The following is a 9,426-nucleotide window of genomic DNA, read 5'->3' as shown; positions in this document are numbered from 1 at the left end:
GGATGCATGACTCCTCCCTGACAGCCCGCCAGGAATTACTTATGAGTCAAGTATAAGGATCTGGCTAAAGTCAGCTGACATTTCGTTGACGTGTTTGCTCTCCACTCTTAACAATTACAGGCCATTATTTGAGAGATCGAGGACCATGACTGGTCTCCTAAGATCCCCTTGTTGTCTTGGCCCATGCCTCCATCTTCCGACATGCTTTTGGGAGTTACCTCTCTGAACCCCAAGTCTCCACTACCTGTTCATGAAGTCCAAACTTGATCTACACAAGGCTTGCACCACCTGATCACTCTCTCCCGGCATCTCTCCTCATCATCCCTGCTCTGCTCTAGCCTCTGAACCACTTGCACTTGCCCGAATGCCCCATGTAGTTTCAGGCCTTCAGTCACTGAATGAGAAAGTACCTCACTCTTATGTGCCAGACACGGTGGGGGCAATTCTTATGCATTTGCTCATGCTGTCCCCAATGGGTAGAACGTTCTGCCTCAAGTCTGTCCTTTTGGGAAACACTCCCATTTTTCAAATCTCAATACAGTTCCTATAATTTCGGCCGTATCAGTGACAATGAACCACTTCTTTTTCTGTGCCTTCTATTGCAGAAGGTCTTAATATGTCCTTCTATGTATGAGACCATCAGCTTTGAGGAAAAGGTCCGTGTCTCATTCATCTTTTCATCCCCAATAGCTGCATAGTACCTGATACTTGCATTATTTCATCTGAGCCCTGGCTAGTCCCGCTCAGCCTATAGCTAGGTATGGCAAAGAACAAAATAAGCCACCAAAAGCTGCATCAGACACTACTGGATCACCATTTCACAATTAGAATAGAAATGTGCAGGACCATAAGGATGAATCTTAACTACTGAAGCTCAGAGGAATTCACCAGAGACATTAATGGCTCAGGGTTTCTTCCATAACCACAATCAAGGATACATGCTTCTTTTTGTACCTTATTAAGCAACTACTCAAACTGAGCACAACAAAACGAAAACTCTCCTTTTCTCCTAGTAGCTCAACAAATTCTAAGGAATAAAACCTTCCTTCCGGTTCCCCCTTCCTACAAGTAGTAGAACACATCAGTATGAGATCTCCTCTTACCATTAATATTTCTTTGCCTGACGCTGGTACTGTCTCCTTCACACAGATTTCTCTGACCCTTCAGGAAGACAGCACTGTGTATACTCTAACACACGTAGTGAACAAATAGTAATAATTCTAGACCATGAAATTGTGATAGGTCAGGGCCTGGCACATAGTGAGCATACAAATGAAGGATGAATTGACTCTTGCTTTAAGGCTATGAAGTGAGTCAAGGCTGACTATGTTAATTTCAACCTTAAGTACTTCCGGTGGCTTATAATGAGGGATTATAATGAGGGATCATGATCTTTGAACACAGATTTAACATCACACAATGGTTTTTGCCACCTGCAATACTAAAGTGTGCAAAATAAACTGTTAATTATTTATGAGGACACCATATTTTTTAAATGAATTTATTTAAACAATCACTACATGAGTAATATACAATAAGTGAAAAACTACTAATACAATGGAGTTCTCATAGTGGTTGTTTTTATGTTTACACACTTAAGATAACTTTAAATGGTTGGAACAGGCCCATAGAACACTTTATTCCGTGGTACTGTCATTTCATGCTTTAATTATTCAAAACATTGAAATGATTAAACACAAAGTTTAACTATTATTTAACTGAATTTGTTGTAGATAAATTAGTGGTGATATTCTAAAATCTGCTCTTAAATTTGTTTTGATTGGATCACTGAGTGACTAACCCCGCCTTCCTCATACCAATAACGTGACTCATTATTTTGTGACTCTTGATAGTTTATAAAGCAGTTTTAATACTTGAAATGCAAGTCTAACTTGCAGCTTAGCTTTTAGAATTTGGTAATTTTGCAAAAGTACTTGCCTGCTTGCTTTAACACTGCTACATCTCAACTGTGATATTAAAACAGCCTCTGTGTAATCAACTTACATGCCTGGTCGTATTAAGACACTTAAAAATGATTTCTAACAGTTAGTTCCTTTGCTCCTATTTGTTTGGTTTTATATATTGCTGAAGCATTGTTCTTTTAAGGGTGTAAACTATATTGACTTAGCAATGAAATGGAACAAATGAAACAAATCTCAGGGCTTTTAAAACTTATACAGTGCATTAGTAAGTGCTTTAAAATTAAACCATCCAATGACATACATGAAGGTTACACCACAGACACAAGGGCATAAGAAAATGGACTGAGTACGCTTTCACATTCACCTCCACCAGTGCACTATACTAACTACACTGGTATGATGACAAAGCAGTCAAGAACTAAATCTGTCTCTCATCGGTCTCAGTGTATGTGGATATCTGTGTATTTACTTGGCACATACACACTCCAAAGTAAACAAATTACTTCAATCCTATGTTCATTTTCCTCTCAGAGTGGTTTAAAGTAACTACAGTGACAAAAGGAAAAAAAAAATGAATGCCAGGTTTCCTATTAAGTAAAGCCAAATCAAATCAAACTATAGCATTAGTAGCTGTTTCTGCAGGAAAACACAGATTTCTATAGTTCTGGTCAGTTACTTTATCATTAAACCTAAACCAATATTGTTTCAGGTAAGGAAATTATTCCTGACTTATTGAAAATTATATATAATACATGTAAAACTTGTGATTTGTTTTTTTTTTTAGCCAATCATCAAACATATTTTGAATAAGGGAAATTCTTTTAGTTTAATATAATTTTTCCGAAACAGCATATATTTACAATAAAAAGTTACTGGTGTTGTTCAATACATTTTCCAATCTTCTAATTCAGGCTTAACAGAGAAGAACAATGATTACAGGAGAAAAAAATAACACAAATAATCTCCTGTGGCCATCATCTCAGGGGCTTGGTTTTCTTGTAATGGTGAATTCTAACACAAGCTGTCATGTTTCCAAGATTCGCAGTGCTTTGAAATGGAACTGCCTGGGAAGATTCAGAAAGCCTCTGTTCTTGGGCTTACACGGTAAGCACTTTGCGTGATTCTTAATCACATTTTTATCCAGAACACAGTATTACAGGTCACATTTTTCTTGACGATGCTTATACTGATTTGTGCTCTATAAATATAAACATATCTACACACAGAATACACACAGTGACACGAGGGTATGAAGTTAGCCAGCCATCCATAAGAAGAATGGAATAAAAATTGCAGGAAGGGTAGTATATGATGCCAAACCGAGACAGACTATAGACGCCAATCCCAAGACTGCCGAAGCAAGAACACTTCTCTGATCACGAATAATTATCTTCACATTCTCACAAAACTGGAAAATAAAATTTAAGAATATTAGAAAAGGTGGCTAAACCTAAGAAGAATCACATATACCAAATAGTAGAGCAACAACTTTCCCAGCTATTTTCTATCTAACAGAGGAATTAGCATTTCTCTCACGACTTAGGGAAGAATTCCATATCCCATAGTAGCTGAAATGATACTTTAGGTTAATGCTGGCAGCTGCCTTTGTAAATACAGAATATTTAGAGAAAACTACAGAGAATGCAATCACATAAAAGTTATTCGGGATTAAAGTTGAAAAACAATATTAAACTGTCTCTCAATAACAATAACATGTTCTAAAGTAAAATGAGCAAAGGAATCTCTAATCTCAAGCAAACAGAATTTAGTCTATCATTACTGAAGTCAATTCCTACAACTCACCATTCGAAAATTGGGTACTTTTGATGATAACATGCTGATAAGTGGCAAAATCTAAAGGCATAGAAAGTCTAATTTTGCTGTCATATCCCACTCCCTGGCAAAATATATTAAATTCACAATCAATTATGTGACACAAAATTGGCCGCTAAAAATAAAGATAAATTAAACATGATCCTTACTCCCTGAAGAATACATTCTTCTAAGATGTGTAATTTTTTTCCTTAGAAAACTAATTTTTCTTAGAAGTAATGGCCAATGTCTGAGTTCTGGATCATCTTTTAATCATTTAACCTGGGCAGACTACCCTCGTCTCCTCCATGGAATACTGAGGCTGTTGTGAGGATCAAATGAGATCTTTTTTTTGCAAAAGTACTCGTCTGCATGCTGTATAAAATGTAAGGTATTACAACGATTATTATCACTGCTAGATCTGTTGACAATTAGCTCTACTTCATTACTCTCAGGGCAGAATTTAACAATTAATTGTTCTGTTTTGATAAGAGTTTCCTACTCATATACTGGTTTTAAGCTCCTTTTCCAGATGTGTCATTATATATGCTTTTAGGATCTCCTACAGTGGCCTATTTAGTACTGGACAGCTAGGTTTCCAAATTCTTCATGGATAGAATGCACAAGTCCAATACATTTTAACACACTATTTTCGCTGCAAGTCTGTCTGTCCGTACTTTTATAAGGTATCTCAACAAATACGAAATTTCCTGTTGGTTATCCAGATGTCATTCTTTTTATATGTCAAAGATATGATTTGTCTCTTTTAATTAAACTAACAAGACATTGAGTAACAAATACACAATCTTAAAGGATCAAACTGAATGAAGTTTTCAGGACAATGAGAAAAGCTTCTTGGCAAATAATGGGGAGATATACATTTAGGTAAATAAGAATGTTGTCTTGATACAGTCATACTTCATTTATCTTCTCCCAATAATTTTTAATTAAGGGCAACATAGAATCATTGTGGACTCTCCTTCCCCCAAAAGAAGATTTTCCCAAGGAGCATCTCATTTCTAATGTCCTGTTCTTGTTCATTTGGCCATCAGTCCAGGAGGCATCTCTGGTGTTGCTCCACAGTAGGAAATGTCCTCTAGTTCTAGTTGTTAAGAAGCCTATGGGGCACTTTTGAGCACTGAATCCCCCCAAATTAAAAAGGGTATGTGTATTCATTTTGGCAATGCAAAGTATATCAGCAAAGAAAAAAAAAAACACAAGGAATAGTAATAGCTACTAATTAAAGGGCTCTATAGTTTATGAAATATTGAAATCGCTAACAGTAAGACAAAGTAGTTTAATTTTATGATTCCTAAACTTGTAAAAAAGAGCATCACTACAAAGAAAAAAAAAAAGATTCTTTTCCAGTTCACTTTCACATGAGTTGCAGTGTTTTCCTGAGGGAAAGCGCTCTTGAGAGTTTTCATAAACACAAATCTGAGAGGCAACTTTGCAACTCTCCTGTTAAGCTGATAAAAGTTGTATATACGGAGAACTCAACAATCAGTCCCAGAATCAAGTCATTCCTTACGTTTCTGAAAAATAGAAACCAGTCCTCCTTCAGTACTAATGACCTACTTCTCTTGGGGCATGTTCAAAAACAGTCCTTAGAATTGGAAAATTTGGGATGGGGACTTTTTTTTTTCCCCAGGAAATCTACTCTGTGGCCAAATTGTTTGTTAGAGTATTCAAAGTGAAGACAAAAACAGTTTCACAAGAGGTGCCGTACAGCAACAGCAATTAAAGCACTTCTCTATGTCTGTAAAACCTTACAAAGTTTTCCAAAGTGGAAAAACTACTCCAACTAGTTATTAAGCAGATTAAATATTTTACTACTTTAAAAAAGCACTTGTACTGTTTTGGGTTTTTGTGTGTGTTTTTTGTAGAAATATATAATACAGTGCTCTGTGTGTTCCATGAAAAGGTACCTCCTAATTATGGGAGGGAAATACTGTTTTTCCTTAGAGAAATGATTTGCTTAGGTCCTAAGTAAATCTGACGTGTTTCCTTTTGAACACTTTTGGAGCCTGTGTTTGTAAATGTGGTAAAGTTCATTTCTAAACAGGCCTGCTCTGGAGCTGTGATTCTTGAATCACTGCACAGTGCTCTAACTGTATTTGTATTTTACTTAGAAAAGAATTCTGAGATTGAGTCTGTTGTGGCTTTATAAACAATCTGCAAGGAGTTTTATATATGGATATATATACAAGCACTATACGTTCATGCTCTGTGACAGAGGAGAGAGATTTTCCCATATGGGTCAAAAAATTACCATGTGGAACAATAAAAAATCGGTTACATGGACTTAGATTCTTTTCGTCCCAAAATATCTAAACATGAAGAGTATAATCCGAAGCTTATTACCTGATTGCCCAGGTTTTCATTGTGAAGGGTGCACACAACAGTACCTCTTCAGCAACTGCAGAGAAGGCTGTGAAGGCTTCCAATTGCAAATGAAGTTGCAAGCTTAAAATTTGACCTTTACAAGTTAAGAGGTTTCCAAGGCATTGTTTTTCCTTGGTGTTTGTAGGTAATTTAATCATCTTAAATTCTAACAGTTTCTTCCCCCTTTTTAAAGAACCCATAAAATTACCTTCCAACATTTAATGCCTCTTCTCGAAAACCAATTGTTTTGATCTCTGGGGAACCCAGAAACAATCTAACCCACCTGTGGAGCTAGTGTGTAAAGGATGCTTAACAATGGGGAAGTCTGGATGGGGATTAAAGCTGACACAGAAGGAATGCAGAATGCCAAGGAAAAGACTTCTCTGAAGCTCAGCTACAGGAGTAAGGGATCTACCAGGGAGGTCGTCTTAATGGAAATTTTGGTAGTCTATATTAAGCAAAGGGAATTCACTCTCTGCAGCTCATAGAGGGGGAAAACAGCAAGCTTCCTTGTTTTAAAGGCACAACAATCTGTACTATACAGTGTTATGGATGATATATAAACTCCGGACCCCTTCCTTCCAATTGCAATTCTTGGGTAAAGTTGCAAGCACACGGCGACAGATTTTCTGTGACCCTCCCAGTCACCTGCCCTTTGTCATTTCAACTACGCTGGGTGAACACCCTGATGACTTCTGTAGCAACAACTGGGCAGCTCTCTGGCATCGCCGGGAGCGGTACTGCATTGCCACACACTTTCGCCGTGCATTTCGAGATATCCTGCGAGGCACATAGCCATTTATTTATTTACTTGGCTTCGCTGAGGAACACCAGAGGCTTCGTTACTAAATCTAGAACTCAATCCCTGCTCCCGGGGGAGAGGAAAGGTTAGGGATGGAAGAGGGCGTCCCCACCGAGCCCACCGGGGAGTTACACGTGGTACCTTGTCGGCCTGGGGGCTGATCGCGGTGCCGAACCTGCAGTAGGTGACGAAGTGCTCGCAGTTGTTCCAGAGCAGGCTGTAGGGGGTCATGCCCAGCAGCTTCTCCGCCCTCAGCGCCACCTCTTCGTTGAGCAGCGCCTTCTTCTTGAGCGACTTGTCCAGGTGATTGACCAGGATGTTGGCTCCGTAGGCGAAGTCCTCCACTGTGTCCACGCGGATGCTGGCCACCCTGCCAATGACGCCCAGGATGAGACGCTTGTTGGAGACCACCTTCTCCGTGAGCCCCTTGTCGTCAGTCAGGGCCAACAGGATGTCGGGCATCATGTGGGCGACACGGTTGTCGCCCAGGTAGATGCCATAGTGCGTCAGGTGGGTCCGAGGCACCTCCAGCACGTCGCCGCGGAGGAAAGAGCTGATCTCATAGAAAGTGTTCCTCGCCTGGTCTTCGCCAGGGGCGCCCGAACTGAAGAGCTTGAAGTTGGAGATGAGGAGCAGCTTCTCCAGCATGAGGGACACCGCCTCCAGCATCGGGTTCTTCATCCTGCAGGGAAAAGGGAGTCTTGCGGGGACTGTCGCCACTCGGGCACCGCCGCGGCGCCGCGGCTCGCCCGCAGGCCAGCCGCCCGGTGCCGCGGGGCACGTCGGCTGCGGAGGAGGGAGGGAGAGAAAAAAGGGAGGAGGGGGGAAGCCTGGAGATCGGCTCGGCCGCGCCGCCCTGGGGACTGAGGAGGATGAGGAGGTGGTGGCGACTGGCCGCGGGGCCAGCGGGGCCCGCCCTGCGAGCAGCAGGCCGGGAAGCGCACCTGGTGACCGTGCCGGGGCGCAAGGCCGCGCGCGGGGCTCTCGGCTGGGCCTTCGCGGAGGCCTTTTATCGCCGTCGAGGGGGCGGAGCCGAATGCCGTCACAGACCCAGCGGGAGAGCTGATTGGGCGCCGGCGGGCGGCGAGCTCAGCGCGCTGCAGGGTCGCGCGGGACCGCGGACTCTTTGGAAGGGGCGGAACGCTTCTGGGCTGCGGGGTTCCGCCCTGAGACCCCTTCCAGACGCAGGCTTCCTCTTGCACGCGAGACCTTAGCACATCCCGCCTTTAAGCGGCCGTTTGGGGCGAGTAGAGGCCGAGGCGGGACCGCCGCAAAAGAGCTTGCACCTGTCTAGACTGGGGCGCGTTCTGGGCTCATCGGGGACGTTTTCGATGGAAAGTCCCCTCGGGCGAGATTTCTGTGCTGAACCACCTACCTCGAAAAGGTTGGATGCTCGGAGCCCTCGGCTTACTAAACTATGTGCATGCACTCTGAGAAGTGTGTGCGCCCCGAAAGCCTGCAGATTCCTTCCCAAGCTCCGCAGAGCCGCGGCCCGGCACACCGCGCACCCTCCTCCCCTGTAAAGGCCCCGAAGGCCCCTCGCTGCCAGCTGGCGCGCGGGTGGGAAGCGACCCCGCCGACGATCGGAACCCGCGGCGCCTCCGCGCTCCGAGGCACCGGCGACCGTTGAGCTCACGGCTCCCAACGGTCAGCAGGTAAAACGGCGAAGCGCCCAACGTCCTCCTGGAAAGCCGGATTCATGTCAAGTTTATAATTCCGGCTCCGGGGTCACATGGATCCAGCTTCGGTCCACCGGGCCAAACTTTGCCGCTCTCTTAAAGGGCAGCCCCCCGGAGGTAACCAAGGAGGGACGAGGCGCTGCGTTCCTCGCCCGAGCTCACCCGGCGAGGCGGTCTTGGGGAGCACCCGGGCCCGGGAGCTGCGGTCGCTGCGTCCGGCACGCGATGTCCCGACCCAGCGCAGAGTTCCGTGCTAATGCATTATGTAAATGCTCGGATTCCTCGGACAAAGGCCACAATGGAGAGCCTCGGTTGGCTCCCAGTGCGGGGCTAATAGGTTTCCTCCACGAGCAGATTCTCCGCTCGCCTGGGGGAGGGGCCTCCCGGCGGGTGATGGATGAAGGGACATTCATCTTACCTGGAAGATGAAGGGAACCATGGAGACCAGACGGGGAGGAGGCCGGCTCCCCATTATCCTCCGAGGCTCGGCCTTCGCTCCCACCCCCTATCTGCCATCAGCGCTCTGTCCCAGTCGTCCCGCTTACTGGTGACTTTTGTTCATTTCACAAACGATTTCGAATCGCATTTTGTCCCAGCAAAGAGAAGAAAACTCCATTTCCCACAAAAGAACCGAAAGAGGAAGGGGGGAGAAGCAGTAGCTGAGGAAATTTTAAGACATCATTTCCCCAGTCTTACCCCAAAATTTAAAGAGAAGTGCGATTAGTGGGTGGCTTAAACTAATCAAACTCATCCGCACACAGGCGGTTGTTAGCGCCCGGCAGCACACTAGCTCTGCTTCTGGACGGGACATTTGTAGAAGTGTGAT

At 43.9% G+C, this 9,426-nt stretch overlaps 1 protein-coding gene across 4 annotated transcripts; it reads right to left on the bottom strand.

Annotated features, from left to right (window-relative positions):
- Positions 1 to 1,564: 1,564 nt before the first annotated feature.
- LRAT (lecithin retinol acyltransferase) lies at positions 1,565 to 7,915 on the bottom strand. Of its 4 annotated transcripts, none has more exons than XM_057728236.1 (3): positions 7,866 to 7,899; positions 7,063 to 7,603; positions 1,565 to 3,330 (listed from the first exon to the last, which is right to left on the bottom strand). In XM_057728236.1, the coding sequence occupies exons 2-3, from the start codon at positions 7,600 to 7,602 to the stop codon at positions 3,178 to 3,180; spliced, it is 693 nt and encodes a 230-aa protein (XP_057584219.1). In that variant the 5' UTR covers position 7,603; positions 7,866 to 7,899; the 3' UTR covers positions 1,565 to 3,177. The 4 variants fall into 4 exon arrangements, with proteins under 4 accessions (XP_057584219.1, XP_057584218.1, XP_057584221.1 ...); XM_057728237.1 differs by lacking the exon at positions 1,565 to 3,330 and adding an exon at positions 6,699 to 6,899 and having other exon boundaries at positions 7,866 to 7,915; XM_057728235.1 differs by having other exon boundaries at positions 7,063 to 7,873.
- Between the last annotated feature and the right edge of the window lie 1,511 nt (positions 7,916 to 9,426).

Source organism: Hippopotamus amphibius, chromosome 3 (genome assembly GCF_030028045.1).
Source record: "Hippopotamus amphibius kiboko isolate mHipAmp2 chromosome 3, mHipAmp2.hap2, whole genome shotgun sequence".
In the NCBI taxonomy this organism is placed as follows: domain Eukaryota; kingdom Metazoa; phylum Chordata; class Mammalia; order Artiodactyla; family Hippopotamidae; genus Hippopotamus; species Hippopotamus amphibius.
Note: the sequence above shows the minus strand (reverse complement) of the source record. Positions and strands in the feature narration are given on the sequence as shown.